Source organism: Cinclus cinclus, chromosome 21 (assembly GCF_963662255.1).
Source record: "Cinclus cinclus chromosome 21, bCinCin1.1, whole genome shotgun sequence".
NCBI classification, from domain to species: Eukaryota; Metazoa; Chordata; class Aves; order Passeriformes; family Cinclidae; genus Cinclus; species Cinclus cinclus.
In genome coordinates, this window is record NC_085066.1 from 6,204,829 (window position 1) to 6,231,299 (window position 26,471).

General features: G+C 42.8%; 1 protein-coding gene across 1 annotated transcript in view; it reads right to left on the bottom strand.

Moving 5' to 3' along the window:
- Positions 1-26,471, bottom strand: part of IKZF2 (IKAROS family zinc finger 2) — a 107,481-nt gene that overhangs the window by 21,457 nt on the left and 59,553 nt on the right. The window contains exons 4-6 of the mRNA XM_062506781.1: positions 25,400-25,666; positions 15,417-15,584; positions 10,725-10,739 (exon numbers count right to left, since the gene is read on the bottom strand). Coding sequence (XP_062362765.1) covers positions 10,725-10,739; positions 15,417-15,584; positions 25,400-25,666 — 450 coding nt within the window. The remainder of the gene's footprint in view (positions 1-10,724; positions 10,740-15,416; positions 15,585-25,399; positions 25,667-26,471) is intronic.

Here is a 26,471-nt window from a genome sequence, read left to right on the forward strand (position 1 = left end):
TGCACAAATATTCACAAGGCTCCTGCTGCAATCTTGCAGCACCCATTCAAATCCAGAAAAAGCCAGAATCTTACAGTCCATTTTTTTCCTTTGCAGCACAGAAGATGCAGCACATTTTTTTCCTGCAACACCTGTTCACTTTGCAGGTTTGTATGTTGTATCTGTGTATGTGCAAAAAAACAAAGGAAAATGTACCTGTCTGTGTGAAAACATACAAATAAATTATGCACTAAATCAAGGAAAACACAGATACGAACAATAATGTTGCATTTTAGTTTTGAAAGAAATGAAATTCACAGGTACGTGCACCAATTCTATTCTGTATGTTTCAATTCAAGAAACATATATTGCACTACGCAGAAACTCCCCTCATGTATTTCTCATGGTTTAACTCTTTCCTTCATTCACATCTGGCAAAAGGAACCTGACATTCAATTTTTAGTTTACATTAATGCCAATGAAGCATGCTGATTTCCTTCTTCACTTATATTTGAAAATTTCAAGTGCAAATGTTCTGCACTTAATGGTGTGAGGCCAGTGACCTGGATGCACTGTCCCAGTCTCACACCAACATGTCCCAGCAGGTCCAGAACCCATCACTGGTGGGGTTGCTAGGAATTCTACATGGATTTTTAAATGTTTAAATAATATTAGAAAAGGACTCAATTGCACTCTGGTGCTGAGATGAACTAAGACAAACTGTGAAGTGCATAGAATAACTGGTGTTTTGTCACCTGGCTGGCTTCCAAGTGACTTACAACCAGCCAGATTTACCATCACTTACTTTTAAAGGGGCAGAGGCCCTCCAAGAAATACAAGAGATGACTTTGGAAAGTCCACCCTGCAATGTCTCCATGCTATCTGGATGTGGCTGGGAATGGGCTGACGAAAGAGCTAAGCCTTAACTCTGTGTACCAGCTCTGTACTTTCCACTCCACTTCATATCTTTAACATTATATAAAGCTGACTTGATAAGTGGAGTGTTAATCGGTTCACAAGGCAAACCTTCCAAAAAGTGCTTGTTGGCTTCTCTTCATTTTATCTCTGCCTCAGCAACAGAGCAAGCAGGTAAAATGAAAACAAGTTTAGGTTGGCCTGTTGTTCCTCTCTGCCCTGTGCTGTCCTGTCCCTGTGAGTGCCAAAGCTCAGCAGGAATGTCAGGAGGTGCCTGGAGATCCACACGTCATCCATGGCAAGCCGAGCTCCGACTGCAGGTGGGGAGGAACAGCTCCCAGGGGCAGTGCAGGGTGTGTGTATCTCTGTGCAGATCAGGAATGCTGCTGGACAAACACTCCCTTCACAAGAGCTTTTGCTTGGGGTTTTTTGTTTCCTCTTTGGGTATACCAAATGTAGATGTTGGGCCAGATTTCTCTATAGAAGCAATACCCTGAAGCCAATTCATATCAGCCATGTGCAGTTTGCATTTATTCCAAGTGCAGCCCCTTTGCATATCCTGCAGAAATCCCTGAGCACTACAAATCCAACAGAATCTAAGAATTATTTGGAGCAGGTAGTACCACAGTGCTACCAGGTATCCCATACTAAATAAACGATAGGGGACAGAAGGACACCAAGTTTAGCTTTCACTATAACACTAGGTAAGTTTTCTCCCGCATACAATCACTGAGCACTGAACTCCTTTCTTCTCATCCCGTGGCAATGATTTCCCCTGTTCCACCTACATGCTCCTGCATGAGAAAAAGCATCTTTTAGCACCTGGCACCTTGTATTAGCAGGTAGGAAGAACACACTTCCTTCCTCTAAGTTTCCCCTTTTCTTGTCACTGTCAGAAACAAAGTTTTGGAAACCGACAATTAAGACCAGGCTGTCACGAAGATAACAGCAACCTGGGAAGAGTAATACTGACAGCCCCTCTTCTTTTCCCAGCCACTGATGCTGGGAGTTTTCACTTATTTTGATCAAGGCCAACATTGAAGGAAATCCTGCTTCCAAAAGCAGGTCAGGCTGTGAAACTAATGGGCTCCTTTGGGACATGAAAATTGCTATCCACACTTTTCTAACTGCCGAGGAATCAGTGTGGGCCATGCCTTTGTGTAACCCTCACCAAGACCTGCTCTTCAGGCATGTGGTTTTGCCATGCCTTGCACCAGTGTCAAATGAGGTCAAACAGCAAGAGAGCTGACTGTCTCCTTCTAGCTGTGCAGCCCTGCCATCCCCTGCTCTTGCTCTGTCCCTCTCTGCGTGCTCATCACCAACGATGCAGAGCAGCTCCAAATAAAGGTGGGACTTTTCTCACCTACACCAGTGGTCTTTACTGCTCCACAGTCAAAACTGACCACAGTATTTGGCAGGAGAAGATCATGACCATTTTTTAGGAAAACAATTCTCAGCACAACAAAATTAACAGTAAAGGTATCTTTTAAAGGATGATGCCTTTTAGAGAGGAATCTGAGATACTGGGCTGCTTCTGTTCTAGCACAAACTTCTAAATCAAGTATCTAGGTCTGATATTGAAGCTAGGTTAATCTCTTCTAGTAATAAAATTCTGCAATTCCTGTTAGTCTCAGTATTTTTCCTACTTTTTTGATTTTTATTGTTTTGGGTTTGAGTGTTGGTTTGTTTTTTGTTTGTTTTTCTTTTCTTTTGAGGGGGAGGGCCATGTTTGTTGTTTCTTTCAATACAAAAAATAAAAACCAACAATTTCAAAGTACTTCTTAATACCCAGGATTTTTTAGGTTTGTTCAGTAGAGAGAATGAGTCGAAAGGGAGGAAGGAAGGAAAGATTTGGGGTTTTAGGATGTTTCCTTTCTGGTGCAATTAGCTCTGCACTACAAGTCCTGGATGGATTCAGAAACTAATTGCGACTGAAAGGGAGGTAGAAAAAATGTAAGGGAATTAAATATGGGTGTGAAATTAAACCAAAAGGAAAAAAAGAAAAGAAGGGAAGAAAAAAGCAGCTGCTTAGGCTGAAAGTAAAGACAGAAAAGCTGAACATCAGAAAATAGCTCTCTAAGCATCCAAAAATACTTTAAAAAGGTTTCCTGTAAAAGCAGGGAATTTTGGAAACTCTGAATATACTTAACCACATTCCCTGATGAAAAAAAAAATAAAATATATATACTTAAGACTACTCTAGGCTCTTTGAAATAGGTAATTTCACCCAGAAGTCTGAATCAAGAGTGAAAGGATGTAAATTTTCTTGTTCCTCAATACCTGGAAGAAAAAAAAAAAATCTTTATTTTTTTTACATCTATTCTTTTAATTTGTGTGGAAAGTCTTGTAACTGAGTCAGCAGATGAGAATTTAGAACATCTGGGTTCATTCCCACCTGTGACACTGATGTCTTGCCTTTGTCAAGTCCTTTTTTTGTTGGCCCTCTGGGCTCTGCAGAAGGTGGCTAGGGAGTAAATCTCTCCTCTCCTCTCCTCTCCTCTCCTCTCCTCTCCTCTCCTCTCCTCTCCTCTCCTCTCCTCTCCTCTCCTCTCCTCTCCTCTCCTCTCCTCTCCTCTCCTCTCCTCTCCTCTCCTCTCCTCTCCTCTCCTCTCCTCTCCTCTCCTCTCCTCTCCTCTCCTCTCCTCTCCTCTCCTCTCCTCTCTCCAAGAAATGACTGTTTCTCATCAAGAGTTACATATCACCCCACACAAAATGGCCTTCCCCTTCTCTTCACCAAGGTGTGATCCTGTCCCAGGGCCTGCACCCCAGCACTTCATGCTGATAAAGGCAGAAATCTCGTGTTTCTCAGCCAGAATGGTACTTGCAGCCTCTCAAAGTTGGCTCATTTTTAGCCCTTGGAACAAACTGGCTGCTTGTAGAAGACCATATGAACATAATGGATGCATTTTTCACAATATAGCTAACACAGACATTTTACTATGGCACATAAAAGTCCAACAAAGCACTTTTCCTGGTGAATGATCTGTTCTTTGCAGCTGAACAGCTTCATTCCAACACAAGATGCCAGAAATCAAGGCTTTGATGCTGCCTGATGGAAATCAGCTCTGGATAGTGAGACACACCTGACCCTACAGCATTAACAACACCTGCAGTGTCACCCCAAGTTAGACACCATGGCGTGCTTTCTTCCAGCTCCTGGCTCCTGGAGTCAGCTGAACAAAGAGGAAAAGTTACCTTGCATGTTTGCTCACTCACTCCCTTCCCACTCACGAAATAAATACTGTAAGGTAAATAAAAAGGCCAAATTATCACCTTGTACTCTTATTTGTAAGTATCTGATATGGGAATCCAGATTCACGATGTTTTAATTCCTGAAACTCATCAAGTGTAAACTGTGAGGAAATGTGGCAATATACATGGAATTTCTTTAGATTAGTAAAACTACAATTCATACCAAAAAACCTACCTGTTTTCCTACTTGAAATTTTCCACTCTTCCATTGCTTCAAAATTCAGCGGAATTAAGACAGACATGTTTCTCCCCAAATGTTCTCCAATTTATGCCTTAAATAATTTCCCTGTTCCATCCCAGTGTTTTATAGGAATAAAACTAATATTATATATGAATCACAGAATAAGGTGTCTCCTATAAAAGATATCACTCTGTTAAGAAGCCATTCTAAGTGGTACATTCAGTGTGCATTTACACTACGGGCTCCATACCAGTATATTGATTGTATGAGTTTTTGTTTTCATAACCTATTCCTGACACCCAGCAAGAACTGGGAGTGCTGCTCCAGGATTTGGCAAGAAGGAACAGGCTGTGGATGAGCAGGTTTCTCTGACTCACCTACATGGATCAACAAGGAAAAATAAAAGGGAGAGGGTGGGGATTGCAAAGGGAAAAAAAGAGAGAGAGAGAGAGAGAGAGAGAGAGAGAGAGAGGAGTGACGTGTTCCTTTGGATGCAGTGTGTAATGCTGCTGGCAGACTGCCTGCTCTGGTGCCACAGAGTTCCAGACATGCCAGTCCAGCTGACTCAGCTCTTTGGAAGAAGGAAAGGGAAGAGAGAAATTTCTAAAACTTTTCTGATACCCAAGGGACAGGGATGGCTGGGCTCTCCTTGAGGGTCTTTGAACCCTGCTCTCACACCAGGGACTTCAGTGGTGTCCCCAGAGAGGTATTAGAGATGTCCACGTGATAACCCTGCTCAAAACTGCTTATGTCTGTACCAAATCCTGCCTCTGTGGTTGTTGGAAAATTCATCAGCACAGCTTTATCCCACAAACGAGAAATGTCAGCCCTTTCCTAGCCAAGGCTAACTGCTCTCAGACAAGACACTGTCTCCAAGGAAACAAGCAAAATGCAGGCACATGAAGGGTATCCAAGTGAGAGAGAGTCTGTGGCCCATGTCACTTTTCTATATAAAAATCTCAGCATCAGATTCTCCATATTTTTTGCATGGGATTTATTTTTTAGAAAGACCTGGACGCCTTGAAATCATCTGGGCTCTGGCTACCTGTAAGGCCAGCTCTGTCCCACAAGGCAACACCTGTTAGGAACAGCCCGAGTTCTGTTTGGCTGGGGAGGATCCTGTGCTGTTGTCACAGAATCATAGAATGGTTTAGGATGGATAATCATCCCATTCCAACCCCTCTGCCATGGGCAGGTACACCTTTCACTAGACCAGGCTGCTCAAAGCCCCATCCAGTTTGGTCTTGACTTGCACTCGAAAATAAAAGAGGCAAGAGGAAGAAAGTACCTATTTCCTAGCAAAAGGAACCAGAACACAGGCTAAGGCTCAGGCTGTCAAATTCTCATTGAAATCAAGCAGACGTCACTGCTTCTAATGAGAATAGCCACATTGAACAAGCCCCAAAATGAGCACTGGGATGAGCCTGTCTTAATTTTCCAGTCAGGATTCTCACCAAGAGAGGTCCTTGGCTGTCTCAGAGCACAGGAGAATATTTATGCCTCTTGCTGGAATAGGAGGAAAGGATGTGCTTGGGGGCACGTTCTCGTAACACAGAGCAGCTGGCAGGGATCACTTGCAGCCCTTCCCAGTGGCAGAAGGACTCTTGCACCTTCGATACAAAGAGCCCAAATGACTTCTAAGTAGAGGCTCTTCCACAGGGACAGCTCTGAGCTGCTGGGCAGCATCCCATCCAGGTGCTCTCTGTCGAAGGTTCAATAGTCAGGGCCTCAGCAGCATTTCTCCAACCTCAGGAATGAAGATAGAGATCTTGACTTGCTGTTGCAAGGCAGGGAGGGAACTTGGGGCACCCTGTCTGAAATCAACACAGCACAGTTATGCAAAACATGTGTGCAACCGGCATCTCTTGTGTAATCCTGGCTGCAATCAACCTCTCTAACCACTCCAGAAGGGAAGGAGGGGCAGAGGGTGGAGAAAGTTCACACTTAGATCAAATAAAAAATGGGAAAATATCCAGAGAGCTTTAGTCAGGTAAAAACACAGTTCCCTCTCATGAGAAACCTCCAGGACAAGTTTCCTTGAACTTCACACAGGGTTATAAATAGGAGGATCACACAGAGTTCAGTACAGGTTCACTGTAAAAAAATCGAGACATTCTCATTTTCCTTCTTGAGTGATATCCATCAATATCTTAGCTGTAAGCCAATTCATAATTACAGGCTGCTGAGAGCTCAGAAGAATATATCAGTAGCAGCTTTCCTCAACTCTGCTGTGGCGTGGGTTATGGGTTATTTTTGTCTCCCTTCAGTTTCTCTTGGCTTCCTTTCCAGATGGCAAAAATACCTCTCTTACACCTTAAAACATATGCTGTCAAAAATGTCAGGGGCGGTTCTCCCTTTCACACTGCCCTGTAACACAGCTCTGAGATATCAATGAAAGAAGGCCTCACATCACTGCTGGGTTCCAAACTCAAACATTCTCAAGCTGAAAGGTTTCACAAACTCCTTCAAGAACTGACCAAAGCCGGCTCCAAATGCTGGGTCTCCTTTCCCCAGAGATGATATGTAGAAGCTTTTTGCCCTTGAAAATAATTTTCTTAGGGGAAAAAAAGAACCCAACACTTGTTTCCTCCTTAGAGCTGCTGTGGTATTTGCTGCTCAGAGTATGTGCAAGAAGTGGTCTTCACTTTGTTGAGATGTGGTTTGGTCATGTCAAAACCATGTTTGCATCTCAACTGCATGAAAAAGTTCTCTGTCACCTCATGAATCTCTGTCTGCAAAACCCATTGCAGATACCTCAGTGGCTGGCTCTGGAGCAGGAGGGCTGCTGGTGTGCTGCATCATGTCCCTCCTGGTTATCCTAATACAATAAGACACTCAAATCCCTGCACATGCAACACCTGCACCTTAAATTCTGGGTTTGCATGTACAGGTGCCAACTTGAGCATCAAAACCCCGTATTTCTGAAACAATCCCTGGTGACAAGGTAAACAAGGGAACTGCTTCTAGCTGGAACTGAAAGGAGTAAAGGACTACAAATCTTTAAATACCTGAGCTACTAGAGTCTCACCTGCCAGCCTGTCCGTAGCAGTTCTGGTGCAGAAACACAAGTGATGCACACAAAGCTACCTTGGTGCTTAGGTCCCTGAATTTGCAAATTGGGTCTCATGAGGGTTCTCCTGTTTCATTTTCTCACCACTGAAAAACAGATAACAAGGAGGCAACAACTCATACCCATTTCACACAGGCTTGGGGCTGATGGAATAGATAGGGGTTTTCAAAGAAATGATGCAAAAATTGCAGGCTAAGTAGTAAGTCCTTTAGTATTATTAATAATCACCTTACTATTGTGTCTGTGATAATCATGCTGGTATCGGGGTCTAATACCTCAGTGGTTATGGTAACAATACAAAGTTATTATTCCTTCCACTTTGTAATTATCTCATTTCACTACTGCACAAAGGCTAAGTAAAACTAAGGAGATCATGTACAGCACTGTGCAGCTGGGGCACCAGCACCACTGAGTACTCTATGATGTACTTACATGACCTTCATCACAGCAATGTGTTTGTGCCTTGCCATGATTCCTGTGTGCTGCCGTCTCACCATCTCAACTAGGTGGAGAAATGCTCTTTATTTCCATTTTACTGGCAGGCAACTGAGCCAGAGATAAGGTTAAGGGGTCTGCATCTGTACTGGCCCATGTTTCCAAAGCATCAAATGACTTTGTAATTTAGGTCCCTCATAAACGAGTGAATAAGCAAAAACATTCAAAATTAGCAATAAAAAAGAGATGAGAGGATTGGAATATAAAGACAGACTAGAACAGAATCAATGCTAGAAATACGACTACAGCCTATCATAGTGTAAACTGAGCACAGGAATTACTCATGGTCACAAAAGATAGTGTTAGAAAGAGCAATAATCTGCACCAAAATAAAGAATAGTTAAGGTAAAATATCAGGATGAGAGTCACAGCTATAAAAGCAGACGGGAAGTGGAATTGTCTCCCTAGGGAGGCAACAGAAACAGTCTCTCTGGATGTTTAAAAAACAGGTTAGGCATGGTGTTTGGAAGCACTGCTGTTCTATATGCAGAAGTCTTACCACATTCATGCTTTTTTGATGCCAGTGAAATCCCACATATAGTGCTGTGGCAGAATAAAAGCCCAGAGGAAAAAGAAAGCACTGTGTTGTTTGCTGTGCCAGAATGGGAAGGCTGGCCTAGGAACTGGCAGCACCCAGCAGCAGAGAGGGGGCTGTGTGCTCACCAAATTGTAGCCCAGAAGAGCAGGACCAGGTGCTTTGTCCCATTCCCTGTGGCCTGAGGCAACACAGAGAGGGACAGTATCTGGTTAACGATTCCAGGATGTGAATTGCTAACGTGGAGGGGAGAAAGGAGACACACAGAAAACTGATGTCAGCAGTTTCATCCCCAACACAAGCTTCCATCCTTGTGTGGGTATTTCATCAGGAATGAACCTGGTCACAATTAATGAGGGATGACCCCACGTCAATCTTACACTGTGATGGTCCTGCCTGAACAAGAGCCTTGTTACCTCCAAGCACTGCAGAGGACTTGCTGGTAGAGCTGGCAGAGACATGGCAAAGCCGTGGTGCACTGGGAGAAGCAGCAGGAGGGACCAGTCTCACAGTCACCAGGACAAACCTCAGCACCTGCTGATCTTGCTGTGAACTGACATGAAGAAGGAGAATGCTCCCATGGTGTTGGTGTCTCTGATCTCTAGGAGAGGGGGGAGTCTTCTCCTGTGCAGCCAATGTACAGGGAGTGCCAAGCACTAAAAGAGCAGACCACCTCCTCTGTTTGCACTGGGACACCACAAGACACAGGGAGCTGCAGGGCATCTGCTCCTGCTATCTCAATCACACACTCCAGACAGGACTGGGGGAAAAGCTGATACCTAGTCCTAAGAGAGAGAGGGATTCATGAGGTTGATACACAGCCCATCTACATTTGCTTGCCAGGACCACTCCTCCTGTTTGTCTGTTTTATTTATCAGAAGCAGATTTCCTGCACTGAGCAGTTAAAGACTTATTTCTAAACTACAGCAGATAAGAGGGAACCTTTATGGAATTTCAAGACCAAAACATAAAAGTGAACACTCCTTGCTTTGGGTGGAACCATATTTTTCCACAAGTTCATCTGAAAACAAAGACCAAATGTACAAACGTGCTGGAATGATCAAGATCCTGCAGCATCTTTAAATCAAAGATTTCTTTGATTAATGATTTCTCAGTGGTAATTATGCTCTGTAGAAAAGACCAAGCCTCAATACTGAGATAATCCTGAGCATAAAAGATAATCTTTCCATATAGTGAATAGCAGTATTTATCACAGTAGTGCTGTGGAGATGAAGAAGACCCCTCCACTCCAAGCATCAGGTCCAGGTGGGGCTCTAGCAAAGCATGGGATACAAGAGGGCTCCACAGAGGATTAAATTTTAAACAAGAATCCCCAGGGCATAAAGCCCTGGTATAACAAACTCCTACCTCATACACATTTTGAGCTTACCTCTAAAATCGCACACACAAATAAATGGAAAGCAGAATATCAGAGATTTTAGGCTCTCTCCAGCATGGAGTGAAGGCCTCTAGGCGCTGGAAGCAGTAATGAGAAGCAGAGCTGCTGCAGGATTGCGCACACGCTCACAGCGGTTTGGAACCCGCGGCCTGATAAGAAAAACCCAAAATGATTTTGTGACGAGGGTAATTCCACTGAGTTTAACTGAAACAGCGTAAGAAAACCTGAGAGGAAGAGTAGCTCTGCCTGATTAAATAGAGCTCTAAGTATCAGATCAACAGCATAAATACCCACCAGCTCATCACAACCGAGGGAAGATGCTGTTTGCTTACCTATTTGGAGAAATGGCATTTGTATGCAGAATATCCCCTTGCCTCTTCACATACACGTTTGATTTTTCAGGCAGTATCCCATGTGTCTGCTTTGAATTTTTTCCCCATTCATGAAGTGTTTGAGTCAGTCAAGTTCAGAGTGTAATAAAAACTTCAGATCACAAGATTCATCTAATTATGACATTCCCAACCTCAAAAACATGGTTACAGAGTAGATACTGGGCCTTTTAAGAGTGAAGATGTTAATAGTGGCAAAAGTTCCCTCAAGATTAAAAAGAGCAGCTTAAAACATTGATTTCATTATTCTTAACCATCCTTGCCACTGTTTCACTTATTCTCACTGGCTTTTGACAGCTGGGAACTCATTCACAGCACTGTGTATTCCAGCACTTGGTCGTCCAATTTTTCTGCCAAACTGAGCTTCTCAGAAGTGGGACTCTCCCAAACATGTATTGAGGCAGGCATGTCATCAGGATTAGGGAACAGGATCCTTCTACCCCCGAGCACAGCTGCACACACACACAGCACTCCTCAGGTCTGCCATTCACCTGCAGGCGTGGGGACACGCCTTGGATGGCTCACTGCCACCCAGGCAGGGCTGAAAGGAAAGTCCTCACGGACAAGATAACACGAGAAAGATGGACTTGCTAACCAACTAACATGGAAAGAGTTTCCATGAATGGAGCATTTTCTTTTTTAATGATATGTGCTGTTCATCTTGTACACTGTACATCGTTTGCTAAGACTCTGCTTTTGGGAGTTTTTGCCTAAGCCTTTCTTTTCAAAACAAAGGCTTTCTGCTTTTCTTTTGCCAGTAAAGGGACAGCATTAGTTCAGTGCTATTGAAGAGCTGGGCAGAAACAAACAACATGCAGCAGCAATGCAGGAGGAAGAGGGGGAAGAAAAATATTTCTTAAAAGCAAAAAAATTGTTTGGAGGGGACACTTTCTAAGCAGGAAAGCAGCAGCTTCAAAGCAAATTTTAAAATGCATTGTGAGGACAATCTTCTGTGAAAAAATAATGATCTGACTACCCATTTTTTAGGAAGAAACACACAGCAAAACTGCTTTCATATATGAATAACGCTTACGTACTCCCACAGTAATGAACATGACTGAAGTTGCCAAGTAAAAAGAAAAATCAGGAAATTCCAGAATTCATGTCCATGTGGATAGTTTGTGAGGACACATGATGAGACAGTCTTTTAAGCACTAAACAACTGGCACACAGGGCCATCCTTACTTAGTGCAATGGATGGATGATTCTCACTTAGCCAAAACCTGTTCTGAGTTTTTTCTCCTTACCAAGTGATCACATCCCTCATTTCTGACTTACTGCCCAAGCCCTGCTCAGAAAACAGGGGTGCCTGTGTTTGCTATGGGCTCTTCCAGATTGTTCATCACTGCAGCCTTGACTTTTTCAAGCACTGTCAGAGCATTTATATTTACAACAACATTATGAGGGGAGGGCTGACTCAGCTCCATTTTAGACACAAGAGAAATTCATGCCAAAACCTAAATGCTAAGGATTTGAGGATGCCTGGTTTTTGGGGGTAAAACACCATCAGGCTGTCATACCTGTCAAAGTACGGAGGTCAACATCTGGATGGCTTTTACCATCAGACTGACCTGTCAGATTCAGCAACTTTCCTTAAAACTTCTGGGGTTTGTTCATTAACTGTCTACAGCAGAATTTCTCATATAGTTTGTCTTTACCATTGTCTTGTTGTGCAGTTCCAGAGGGGATGGAGAAGACAGGCATGTCTCAGGATGAGATAGCAGGTAGCCTGTGAATGCCCTCAGCAGATTGGCTTTGCCTGGATGTTTTTCCCTTTGAAACAGCAAAAAGCCAGGCAAGGTGAAGCCAATCCCTGCAGATTTGTCCAGTGCATCCTGCAGGAAGGGGCTACCAGCTTCTGCCCCTGCACTCCACAGCCTGTGCTTACATTCCCATCCTGGAAGCCCTCTCTGGCACCTCTCTTACATTATCTGGGTTATGGAACTATGGATTTAATTCTCAAAAGAACACCTGAAAGTCCTGTAAGTACCCTGAGGTACATGCCCACTCTCAGTGTAATTCTGTGCATGAATCTCTCCCCAGGCATTATCCTACTGATGTCCTGAAGGCATCATTATATTCCTGAAACCAAAGCAGCTGCATGTGGGAGGCAAATATAGACATAAAGTTCATCAGAACTCCCTATGTCCGTAAAAGGTAAATAATTGCAGGAGTAAGTCACTGCAAGATAAGTCCTTAATTATTTAGGGCTAAACAGCAGTAGCAGCATTACAGATGTGAAACAGTATTTTGTTAACCACTCAGCTTGGGAATACTTACACAGTAAGATATGGTTCTGCACAAGAGGAGGAGGAAAAATGTAGATTGTGATGCTTAGAAACATTTTCAAATCAATAATTTTCAATTCAGGAAGTAAGATGAAAAAGCATAAACAAACATCAATCCAAAGGAAAAAAAAGCAATTACTTTTAAGTTACTAGTAAGTATCAGCTATTTCAGATAGCTCAGAGATGCTTCTGCTAATTTCTGCTAATTTTCTGTACTGTATGTAAACTTCACTAAGCACAGGAAGAACTGACTAAAAAGCAGCAGTGAGAAGATGTCACTATCACTGACTAAGTGGTGACACAAGCAAAGTGCTCTCAAATCCACAAATCAAAGTAACTGAGAGGAAATAGGGAGATAAAACAGAATTCTTCGATTCCTTTACTGCATATTTTGTCTTCCACAGTAGTTTAAACCTTCTTGGGAAGGAGAAAAGATTAAAGGGTTCTGCTTGCATATTTCATTTTTTTTTTATTCATAGAACTCTCTTATTTAAGGAGGAAAAGACTATACATACATACATACATACATACATACATACATAAAAAAAGGGAACTGGTGTTGCATTTATGAACTTGTGCACCAGATTCTCAGCTGGTGCAAAACAGAAGTACTTTCCTTACTTAGGGGATGTAATTCCAATCTCCATCAGCTGAAGATCTGATCTAAAGAGCTTTCCTCTTACAAAAATATATTCAGACTCACCTTAATTTAGACACTAAGTGTACCAAATTGAAACTGGCTTGAAGTCTCATATTTCAAAACAGTTTCCAACCTCTTCTTTCTATATTTTATTGTATATCCTCTTTTCTGGTCAGCAGGAGCAGAAGATGTAAACATTGGTTGGAAAAGACTTTTGATACAGTTGCTGGATCTGCTCTACCTTCCAGGCCTACTTAGAGACTTTGATGTGTACTTTATGAAAGCACAGAATGCTTTATAGCACACCGACACGAAACTTTAAAGTCCCTTGGGGATATCTACCCATCTTCTCCATGATCCAGGTGTGCATAAGCAAACCCAGCTTGCTTATATGGCAGGGACAGACACCTTAACTTCCATGCCCATGGGCAGAGAGGCATTTTACCTTTGCACAGGGGGATAACAGGTTTTAGGGCAATAATCCAGGTTTTAACTCTTCACCTGTGAATGCTAAGAATTCTAAGAACTCCCTTGGAGAGTACTGTGGGAGCACTTGTCTGTTCCAGCTGGCCCTCTGCTGAAAGCTGCTGTATCTGAGTGCTTAAAGGGGTGACACTTTCTCCACTGAAAACAAAGCCTAAAATTACAAACTGAGCAGAGCTGAGCACGGCTAAGTCATTTAGGGAAGGAGCTCCAGGGGAACTTGTGCTAAGCAGCTTAGGTGCCTTCTGAAAATCCCACACCTTTACATTTCATCCTCACGCAAAACACAGAACCATCAGCCACGTGTTCTTCCCCTAGATACTGTCAAAGGCAGTATCTAGGTAACAAAATCTATATTCATATTGTTAGAAAGTCTTCAACTGCAATGTTTGTGTTTGGTAATATGGAATATTTTTTTGTCAAAACTCCCTTTATCTTTTAAATGTGAACATTTGTATTGTGTTCTGTTTTCTTTCTAAATTTCCAGTTGAAACTACAGTTTTGTCAGATGTGTGAAAATTGCAGCTCACAGTTCCACAGACATTTTCCCTACTGACTTTCAGATCAAATCTAGCTCAAGCAATTCTCTCCCAGCCTAGTCCCAACTCTTGTACTCCCTTGGAAGTTCAAGCTTTCAGTCAGCATTTTCCATCAATACAGTGCCCTGCATACTCCCAAATCTACTTGAAGGAGCTTACTAGCTTACCCTTTCCTATTCCTGGAAATGCCAAAGCAACTCAGTATCCTAAGACCAACTCAATGCTCCTAAAACAGAAACACCTACTGAAGTGAGGTTGACTCTGTAGAAGAAATACATATAAAGAGTCAGGAAGCTCATGTAGCATTTCTGCCTGCAGTTGCACTTCCACCAGTGTGTTTCAACTACCACACATTTGCTAACACTTTAAAGAAGTTTATCTGTAATGCTGCCACTTGCAACCAGTCCAATTATCTCTGCTCATTCAACAATTAAACACACAGCCTTTTATAAAAGGCTCGAACACACAAATCGAACATCCAGGAGACACAAATGCAGCAAGCTAAGATCTTACTCAGGAGTCCTGCACAGATGAGTGGGTGGGCAGAATGCAGCCCCCTGGTGCAGGGACAGGGACTACAACCACAGCTGATCCCGACTGCTGGGGCTCCAACACATCTGCCAGCACACAGCTATGAGACAGGTTCTTCTAACAACTTGTCAAGAAGCTGTATCACGTGGACTTGGTACAGACATGATCCTATCACTTAACAAGGCAAGAGAAACCCAATCTCTCTTGTCCACCTTCAGCTCTAGGGTGAGTGCCATGGCTGCTATGAGCTAGGACTTTACAGCAAGATCTAACTGAATCAAAAATGCAATTTAGAGGCTTTGTAAGATGAACAAATTTGAACTCAATCACCATATGGTATTTATTAGATAAAGAAATGGGTATGAACTGCAAAGCCGCTTCCAAGAGCCCACAGTTATTCTTCGTGATCTTTGGAATTTCACAGCCACTTTGGGGCCCAGAGCTTCAAAACAATCTGCCAGGGAAGGCTGGATAAACCCAGGGAGACACCGAGAGGGAAATGCTATAACATCATCAGAGGAGCTCAGTTACACAAAAGGAGAGGTGTGGCTGAACCACAGCTTTTCTGATTCACATCAAGGCTTTCCCAAAGCTGAGAGCTGCACTCTCTGAAGAGGACGGTACAGACCCAGAGCTACACTTTATTTTCACTACCTGCTGCACTGGGACGGTAGTGATAAAGGAAGGAAGAAGTGTGAGGAGAAGCCAAGGTGGGCTCACCAGAGTGTGTCCTGAGGTGTCCTGTGAGGGCGTCCCTCCGCCGGCAGGCGTAGCTACAGAAGGGACATTTGAACGGTTTCTCCCCAGAGTGCAACTTGATGTGCCTCAGCAGGTTCCCCTTCTGGGTAAAAGAAGCTCCACATTGGTTACAGTGGAAGGGGCGTTCACCTGGAAGGGAAGGGGAAGGGAGAGAGCTGTCAACACACATCGGAGGATGCACAGAGGCCACTTTCCCACTCTGTACCAGTGCCAGTGCACATGGGTACAGTCCCCACCACCACCATCACACGGCACTTCTAAAGTCAGAGGCCGTTTCTTTTGCACAATGGGCAAAGCCTCCAATAGTGATTTGAGGCTCTTTCCTTGAGGTGATCAATGGTTCCTGGTTTTCTTGAAAGTTCTTCACCTCAGAGCTTCTATCCTTCATAAAAGACGAGCTCTGCTGTAAATTTAGATCCATAGCTGTGGTTTTGCAGTATTTACTTCTATGGTTTTGCACTTATCTTTAGTATAGGTCCAATCCATAGAGTATTCAGAAATTATCATAACAACTGGACCTTAGCAAAGGTGTTAAGGCCTTTAGTTCAAACCAAACCTTTTGCTTGCTAATGTTATACTTTAACTGACAGCTTTTAAAGGCCACTTTGCATTGCTAGAGTGACATGGAGGGCATGGATGCGAGTGAGGATCAGGGTTGCAAGCTCTGGGCAGTACTGAAAGTTGAGAAAAATCTTATACTATTGAACTGTGCAACAAGCAAATTTGCACTCTACATAAAACAAATTAAATAGACTGATTTTATGAAAATCTAACAGAAACACTAGACCTTACCCTGTCACTTCATCCCATGTGTTCACACACACACACACACACACACACGTCCAAAGCTTATTTTTATGTTAAGCCTTCATATTTGTCTTAGACAGTGGGGGGATTGGTCTATTAAAAAAAAAAAAACCACACCTTTTTTTTTTTCTCTTTTTATAAATATGAATATTTAGAGGAAACCCCCTGATGAACTCACACAGGCTTTTTGCAACATTATCAAAACCATATTCTACATCAATATTTGTTAAGGACAGTCAGACTGTTGCAGCAATCTTGTGCAGTCAGTCAGCTCTAATCACCTGCTTATGTCCCGCTGAGCAAATCAACTGAACACAAGCATATACTTGTGCTAGCCATTTGTCCAAGTGCTTTACTGCAGCTGGACTTTAGAACCCAGAACACCAGAACGATTTGGGTTGGAAGGGACCTTAAAGCCCATCCAACTCCACCCCCTGCCATATCTAGGGATACCTTCCAGTAGCCCAGATTGCTACAAATCCCATCCAACATGGCCTTGAACACTTTGAGGGATGGGACAGCCACAGCTTCTCTGGGCAAGCTGTGCCAGGGCCTCACCTCCCTCACAGGGAAGAACTTGTTCCATATATATGTGATTTAAATCTACCCTCTTCTAATTTAAAGCATTACTCGATGTTTACACGAAGTAGGGCCCCAGCTCAACAAGATCTTGATCATCAGATCTCAGATGTCAGTGACCTCATCCACATTTTTCTGTGTATCACCTATCATGGAATCTTGGCCAAATCCTGCTGGAACCTTCTGAGTTTGAGTTCAGCGGCCTGAAGCACAGATCTTGTGAAAAACAAACACATTCTGTGATCTTTCACATCTCTTCCAAGCCTTTGCAATTGCTTTATAACAACGAATCCCTCGCAGGACAAACTGAATGCTATGTTTGTATCAAAGTAGTTCATCTGTCTGTCTAGGCTGAAGTCCAAAACACATCTGGAGATTCAAATGGAAGGAGAGGGAGGGAGAGAGCTCATACAGATGTCCACATGCAATTCTTGTGTCAGTGGTTCCAATCACTGCCAGCACTACGATGTTGCCAGGAGGGCAGCACAAGGTGTGCCATGTATATGCCACACTCTGCCACTTTATTTCACGTGTGGGACATAGAAATCACATCTGAGGCTGCCGCAGAGGTACTCAAGGAGATACTAAGGGTCCTACAATCTCACCAAAAAACATTATGGAATAATAATAATAATAATAATAATAATAATAATAATAATAATAATAATAATCACGGCATAAAGCTCTTCTTCCAATACACTGAACACAAGCTCATTAGAATTGGTAAAGAGTTTGTGGTTTCCCTTTCAAACTCCCACACTAAACTTAAATGACTGATTAGCCATTATCTTTTATATCATTTCAAAATGTCCGTAACAGAGATCTGTGAAGAGACTGCAGTATAAAAAAAATACGTGGGATTTTTTTTTCTTTTCTGTTTTGCTTTCTCTGAGAAAACAGGCAAAACCCTTTCCTAAGACACGTTTCTGAGTATCTGGAATCATAGCTTCAGTTTCAGGATGACAACATGAAAGAAGGTAGCACGTTTCTTACCAAGTCTAGTCTTTCCTTTTACTCCTGCTGTATTTAAAATTATGCAGTTACTGCGTTTTACCCACTATATCACCCACTTATCTCTGACATTTTGGAGGCCACATATGAGCAGGTATTACTGCTCCAAAAACTGGCTGCTCTAGAGATGCTGAAAGCTTTCAGTCAGGAATTCAAACAGTCACTGATGGCAAGGACGACATGAAAACACTCACCGCAAAATCACCCGTAGTCTGCTCCTCTCTTGCAACAGACAGAATCTGCTCCAATAGCACACTTTACCTTAAATAACCTTTGTATCTATTTAAAGCCAGCCTGAATTCATTTCTCCTACTGGCTTCATTCCGGGTAAATAGCTGCTTTGATGTGTTTGTTACACTTTTGTCCAATCACTCGATTCCAGCTCCTTGTTTAAGCCGCAGGCTTGAGGGATGCAATTTTGGTCACACCTTAGTGCTATTGATTAGCAGCTTTTACATTTAGCACAGCTAATCTGAGGGGCCATTATCCAATAGAAGGGTGCACAAAGAGAAGTAAGGACTGCATAGCAAGAAGATTCTGTTGGTTTTCCAAGAACTGTGCTGTCTGATGCCCACTCCAGATACTAGCAAACAAGCCTTTTTTATCACTTCTATGCCTTGAGAAGACTGTGTTCCAATTATTTCTCCTGCTGCCTTTTCCTAGTAGTTTTGTAAACTGTTCTGCAGAATTATTACTTCCCAGTAACAAAATAACAACCTTGACATCCTTATTCACCTCCCTCACTTTTCTGTGAAAACTCAAGAGGTTTTAACCATAAGATGAAATCAATCATACTTCAAATTAAACATCCACTCACAAAAAGTCTTTAAGCACAGCTTTTCTCTACATGATGGTCCCTGATTGTGTTTAAAATGTTTTTGGGGGTGATGGCAACACAGACATACCCAGATCTATGGACCTATTAAAGGTAGCACACACGACTTGAAGAGAGTGATGACAATTATAAGCACGGTGTGCTTCCCTCACCACTTACAGCTAGGTATTTCCTGCTTGACTCTATGCACTTACACTGATTTAATAAAAGAAGAACTCTGCTGAAAGGCGACTAAGCAAGTTTTGTGCTTTTCAGAATTGGAAACCATGGGACTGCAACGTAACTACAAAATACTTTTAGTCTACTTCAAGTATTAAACCTCTTGTCTGTTACTGAGCTAAACCAGGGCAGAGAACCTTCCAACTCAGTGACTTGCAGAGCAGCAAGAGGGGGAGGGAGAGCCAACCAAGGAAAAAAGATGCTTCTTTTCAACTCCAGGTTTAGAGTCTAAAGCCAGACAAAACCAGGAATGCCTAAGAACCCCTTGCTCTCCAGGAGAGGGAATTTAATTATCTAAGTCACTTCAGGAATGGACAAGGCAAGGTAAGCCAGAGCTGCCATGTATTATCTTTCCTAAAGGCTTCGTAAGACAGGCTTGTGCCAGAGAACAATTAAATTATCAAATAAATACATCCATAGAGTTTTATCCTTTTATAGTTAAATAAAATATTAATTAAAAGATATGATTTCAATATTTACCTCTAAATTACAATAAAATACTGCTGAAACCTCACAGCTCATTGTGTAATATGCATCCATTACAGCTGTCTCCTCCAGGAAAAAGAATCATGAATAATGGTAATGAAAAAATACTGCTCTTGAGTTACATGAGTATCTGAAGTACACAGGTTAACTTGCTCTCGTGAAAACAAATCTTTAACAAATAGTGAAGCAGACTGCTAAAGGACAGGCAAGACACCAGCCTTTCTTTCACAGTATCGTTAATACATGACAGCTGGATGGAGATTTCACTGCACCAGCTACAGGCTCTGGCTGGCTGATACAACCTGAAACCAGGCAAATGAGCCAATGAACTTCCTACTAATAGATTTCTCAGATGTCAAATGTTGTTTCAAAAAGCAAACCAACTCTTTTTTCTGCTTAATTGGAAGTTTCCCTGCACAGCAGCACTCCTTTCCTGCCTCAGCACGGAAGTGCTGTGCAGAAGTTTCAGTATGAGTTAACCTTCTTTGAATCTCAGACCAGTGCAAAACAGTGATATTTTCTGTGCAAAGATGAGATATTTTCTGTATTTAAACAGAAATTTGGCTGAGGATGTGGAGCCCACAGATTTGGCAGCCAAGGAGACAGATTTTCCTAGCCCTTGGCTGGTAACATTTGTCCCTTTGAAATCAAAGGGGAGTGACTCACAAATTAATGCACTGGTTCTCAATAACACAGTCAGGGTATTCCTACAGCAGCAGTCCTGCTACATAAAAACCAGGTCCAGAGGGACTTCAACAACTCTCCTGGTTAAATGTGTATCTGGGAACTCAACCTTTTTTGTGTGGCAGATACTTTTGATATGCAAAGTATAGCTTAAGTACTTCTCAAATGGGATTTATTTCTTTCCAGCCTCTTAACACAAAATTACCGTGCCCATGCTGCCATCAGAAAGTATTTGCTCTTACTAATAATACCGATTTTCACCCTTCCACAATAGGCTTTTTGTTAATATTCATTCTGTTAAAATGAAACATTTCTCCCGATTCATCAGATGCTGCAGCTGCTGTGGCTGTGCTCTGTCCCAGGAGCACAAGGGAATTATCAGCAGTACTCCCAACACAGTGACAGCGCTGAGCTCCAACCTGAGACACAGAGCAGCAGACCTTGCTCCATTTCTCTGTTTGTTATTCCAGGGACCATAACTGCTCTGCACACCTCCTTAATGTCCTCTCTGATTCGCTCAACAGCCTGCACATCACATGAAATCAGTGATTTTAGTAGGGTTTTTTATTGGAAAAAACCTGCTTTCAGACAGGGCAATTTATTATAAAACAGCAGTGACAAATCTCTCACGAAAAATTCCTGGGAAATCCTGGGTGATTTCCAATTGTCCGCTGTACAAATTTATGACTGCATTCTTGAGACAGAAAAATCTCTTAAGTGAAATTGAAAAACTATCAGAAGAGTTTAGTTATTGAGTACTGCAAGTAAAACACATCCTTCTGTCCAGAGCAATTTCAAAAATCTCAGCTCTCTTTCCTTATGCTAAGTAGAAAAAGAGATGACTTTTCAGAAAGTTAGACTTCAGAACCTAAGTAAAATACTGGACTTTCAGAAATTTAGGCCTAAATATTTGAGTCAGTGCCAAATCTATTAACATTACAAGAGACAATGTGGAAGGCTACACTAGGTTACAAATTAAAAATTAAACCAAAAACATCCTTTCTGTCAGCAAAATGAGAGAGGCAGTCAAGTGGAGTCCCTCAAAATGTGTTTATATTACTTTATTTAAATTTGCTCCTGGTTAGTTGCTTAGGTATACAAGTCTTTTATATGGAACAACACAAATGGGGTTCTCATAATTTATTACTTCTGTCCTAAAAACTTGAACTCTGCATGGAAAAGAAGTTAAATTGCATTCAGAGTTCATATGTTCAGTTGTAACGCTCTAGGTGCTAAAGCAGAGGTCGAACATCTCCCTCACAGGCACATAACTCATTTCACTGACTCATCATGGTAACAAAGTGCTTGTGGAGTCCAAGCAAAGACCTGGGACAGTCCTGCAGTTAACACCCCTAAAAAAGCCTAAAAGTAACATACCAGCAGCCCAAAGTAAGAGTGGGGCAAGGCTGACATCCCCACTGCCTCTGCCCAGGCTGTGCTTTGCCACCGCGCTGCTGCTGCATCCACACAGAGAAAGCATTTAACCTGTGTCTTATATCAAACAATGAGGATGAGAAGTTGTGGAAGCCCAATCCCCAGAGGTGTCCAAGGCCAGTTTGGACGGGGCTTGGAGCAAGCTGGGCTTGTGGAAGGTGTCCCTGGCTATGGCAGAGGCAGAGGGTGGAACGGGATGAGCTTTAAGGTCCCTTCCCACCCAAACCATTCCACAATTCTATGATTCCAGCCTTCCCTTAGAAATGAAAAGCATTGCAAAATCTAGCAGTGAACTAGATAAGGCATTGAGTGTTACAGCAGAGAAAAAAAATATTAAAGAAAGGTCACAATTCACAGCAAAAGGGAGAACAACACATGGACCCCACAGAAGTATCAGCATGGCTATACCAGAATACAGTTCCTGCTTTACCAGAAACAAGAAGCAAGGAAATTTCAATTCAGGCCCACAGCAGAAAGCATAAAGAGATGAGAAATCACTGATGTTCCTCCTCATGATCTCAGAAAACCTGGATTATTTGCCTCTTCTCCTTCCCCCCCTTCCCTCTACATCTCGAAGCACAAATCCCTGGAGTGTCCAATGACAATATTCTACGACCAAATCACCTCCTGCAGTAACAAAAAACTGATTGAGATCCTACAGCTTGAGGAATGTTCTGTGGAGTATGAAGTTTGGACCCAAAGAACACAGTATGGGGAAAGAGGAAAATAAATCCAGCCCATGCTTTTTCTGACACAAAGATGTGGCACATGAGGGAGGGGGTTACCCTGCTCACTAATGCAGGGATTGCATCACGCTTAATTCCCACACCAAGTGTTTAATTTCTTTTCTGTCAGCAATGATAAATAAATAGAAAGCCCTTCTTCTGGCACCTAGCAGATTACAAAAACACTTCACCTCAATTAGCAGTTTTTCAGAGAAACACAGTGTTTGGCACAATCAGCGGTGCCACAGGCCCTGTGATGGAAGGGCTGCAGACCAGAGCATCACTAGGACCATGATCTGAGGGATGAATGGGCAATCCCCAGCCTGATCTACCACAAAAGGGGTGACTGCACACCAGGATCAGAGATGGGACTCTGAGCTCACCTACTCTGGCCTCATCCATGACAGATTATTTTCCCCACCCCTGTATCTGTTTGACTGAATTACCATAATGTAGCAGGGAAGACAACTGCTTTTCAGAAACAGAGGAATAATAGCTGGAGAAATGCCCCTCTCTGTGCATAGCACGGCCAGAGCCCACAGCACAACTTCTTGCCAAGCCTTGATCCCCTGTGCAAGGAAAGCTGCACTCATCCCAGCACACACACAAATTACAGCCTCTGCTATGGACCACAGCATTTTGGGTGATTTACATAAAATGCTGACAGGTTTTCGGGGAAGGGAAAAGCACTTCAGTTTTTGCCAATGCAAACAACTGGCCAGATCACGATTTGGTTGTGTGCAGTTAAAGAGGAGAGTAAAGCAGGATTCAGCTCCCAAAACATACTTAAATTGGCTTTGAGAGGTAGGGATGTAGATGCCAGTTGGATTAGCTATAAAGAATGTCATCTGTTTCCACTCACTAGGGACAACCTCCTTTCTCTCCACCATTCTCCCTTGGGCTGTAAAACCAGACTACCCACAGGTCAGGGCTCATTCCAGAGCTGGGGCCAGCCCATCACGCCCCGCTGCTGAGGAAGTGGCGATATATTTTAAAATACTGCACTTTACAAGATAGACACCAGTATGTTAAAAATACGCCTTAAAATCCAGGATGTGGAAATCCAAGCAAACTTCTCCTTCTGTTGTGGACAGCCAAGTAGCAGCATGTATTAAAAAACAAACAAACAAAGTGGAGGGGGAAAAAAAAAATCCTCTGCAAAATTTGCCAACTGGTTTACCGAGAACAGAGCACCGAGCTGCGCATTAAAAGAAATGCCATTTCTATATGCTTGAAATCATCTGTATAGAACAGTACATCCCAGCTCCTCTGCTCTGATGGGAGAAGTCAGAGCTCTCCGAGGAAGCAGCAGTAGCCTGAAGGAAAAAGCTACCAGTTATGCAATTGCTGCCCATGCACCCGCAGACGGCTGTCTCACCCGCACGCAGAGCAGATTTTGTTTCTTTCCCTTTGAATTTACACATCTTCTTTAACATGAAAAAGGCAGCTTGCCTGTATTTAAAAGATGCACCAGCTACTCTGTATCTCAGAAATGCAGACCATTTAATTAAGTACCTAAATCTAAATTTAGCACAGCTAGTTTAGCTGCTTGAGTTCAAATACATGGACTCTGATGCACCTACAACACATATGCTCAGATACATGCAAGCACCAGCGAAAACTTTTCAGGAGGTTGAAAGCTGGAGACTCAGTCTGGTACAATCTTGTTTCTCTTTCCCTCTTCTAGTAACAGCACATCAAGTTGTTAATCAAGCTTTTGATTCTCCAGCTAATGCTTTTCTCCTCTCATAATTCCTGTCTAAGGAATGAGTTTATGAGTGCATCATAAACGATACTGCCATGCTTTGCATTACACACTTAGGTCAAGTTTTTATCAATACAACTCATATATAGGAGATTAACTATGTAATATATATTTATTATTCCTCTGTACAGAAATTCTATTGATTTCTTGCCCATCCAGAGCACACTACTGGACTGCAAACTACCAGGTTTACAAAAGGATTACACAGCCTTTCTTACTAAAACTCCACCTTTCTTTTTATATCTTCACAGATGTCAGCCAGTGTGAGTCTCTCACCCCATTAAATAATAGCAAAGATAAAAAGCAAAATATCTAAAAAACACAAAGAACAAACACCCGCTGAGGCTCCACCACAAAAACCTGTGCTTAACCTTAATAAGATTTAAGTATGTATCCAAAGTTAAGCGTATCTTGAAGCCCTTCAGGTGACTTACATGTGCTTAAATCTCATAAAAGTTAAGCACAAGCTTAAGTGCTTTTTTGAATAGAAAGCAGACCGCTGCAAGACCAGAGAGCATCGTCTTCTAGCACCACCCAAACTTCTCTTGGAAGCGACTACTGCTCCCACCTGAGGAGTGGGCAGCACAGGGGAGTGAGTACCAGCTTCCTGGGCACACCATTTTACTATATTAGCCATAAGTCCCCTGAAATACCCCAGTTTAAGCTTAAGGCCTCGTTTTTCAAACCACCAAGACCCACCCAATCACCACTGCAGAGGTTCCCTTTTTCTCTTAAATTCTCAAACCCACAAGTCTGATGAGCTGTTTGGGACTCCAAATGGCAATAAAAATACAAGTGCTGGGACAGTCCAAGCACTGAAAGCTGCCTGCAGAATGGTATTGAGATGGTGTGCTGGGTGGTTCAGCTGAGTATGCTCACACTGTGAGCAGCAAGCCCATCCTACATCAGGATTGCTGGGTAATGAGTGTCCCCTTCAGGGTTTGCTCATCCCAGGCCCAGGCACTTCCAAAAGAAGTGTGAGATCCCCAGGAAGCTGCTGGTCTTGTCCACCTGTGAGCACCTCCAATGGAAAAACATCTAAGACTCCTCTTAAAGGCTCAAAAGCTTTTCACTGCACACACATGAACAACACGACCCACCTGTCCCCATGCCAGAGAATGACTCCCACCATCTAGATCCAGTCAAGAACAATAAGAAAAGCAATTTCCAAACTTTTGTGCTGTTTTTAAGAACAAAAGGCTGGAAATCAAAATAAAGGAAGCACCATGCTTGCCAGCAAAACAGCATCACCAGAATTTGGAAAGCAGGAAGAGAAACAAAAGCAGTGAAGGCCATTTTCCCCCTCCCCAGCTTCTTGCTACCCCAAGAATGAAAAGGGAAGAGAGAAGAGTTGTCAGGTAACATCAACATCGCCACAGATTTTCTTTCAGCTGCTTACCAGTGTGGCTCCTTTTATGTACCATTAGCACATTGGGCCCAATGCAAACCATGCCACAGACGTCACATTTCAGTTTACCATTCGGAAGCCGGATTCCTCCCTCGCTTGATAGCTCCTGGATCTTTCTGTTATCCACCATCTCGTTACTCCCAATGAAGGGATCTTCCAGGCTGCTTCCTCCATCATGAGCTCTGATAAGATCTTCATGAATCAGGGGCTTCCTGTCAAATTCCTCATCACTTTGCATTTCTAGCTTTACTGAATTTGCTGGAATTAAATAAAAAAAAAAAGTTAAACGCATGTATTTTCCAAGTTCCCAACTACTAATATAATGATAAACTTTTTACTGTTATCAACATTAAATCACAGACTTGAAGATCAAATCATCATGAGAGTCTCATGGTGGTGACGGCATCACAAGTTACAACCATTTATTTCTTTAAGACTTTGTTTTGTTTTCTTTTTCCAATTCCCAATTTCTATCTAAGTTTATGAACTCAGGTACAGTGTGATCAAGACAGCTGTTAAAAGTTGCAGAGATGCAGCAGAATTAAGAACTGACCTCCTGCTTCTCCACTTGAACCAGGAGAGTTTTTGGCTCAAGGAGCTAAAGCCACAGGAGCAAAAGCCAAAGCCAGAGCTGCTCCTTCCAGGCCTCTCCTGCCCAGTGTCCCGAGAGGCAAGGTTCCCAAAGGCACAGCACAAGGAAACAAAGCAGGATTGTTCCAAACGCAAAGACCTAGTGAAGCCAGGCTTGTGGGCTGTGCCAATAATCTCCAAATCACCCTGCCTGCACAGACAGGATCCCTGATGGAGGGGAGACCAGTCTCTGGATGAGCCTCCAGTGCTTTTTTTGCTCCCACCTTCTGATTCACATCAATGGGACACTGCCAAGGCAAAGAGGGCTGCAGCAAGACCTACACTGCTGGATTATTTATATTTGCAAGCGAAATGCATGCAGCTCAAGACCGTTCACATCTGCCTGGTGAGACTGGAGGGCTCACTGCCGATTTCTGTGATCCTCAGGTGACAGGATAAATCTCCTCTAACCACTGAGAGCTTGTGGGATCAG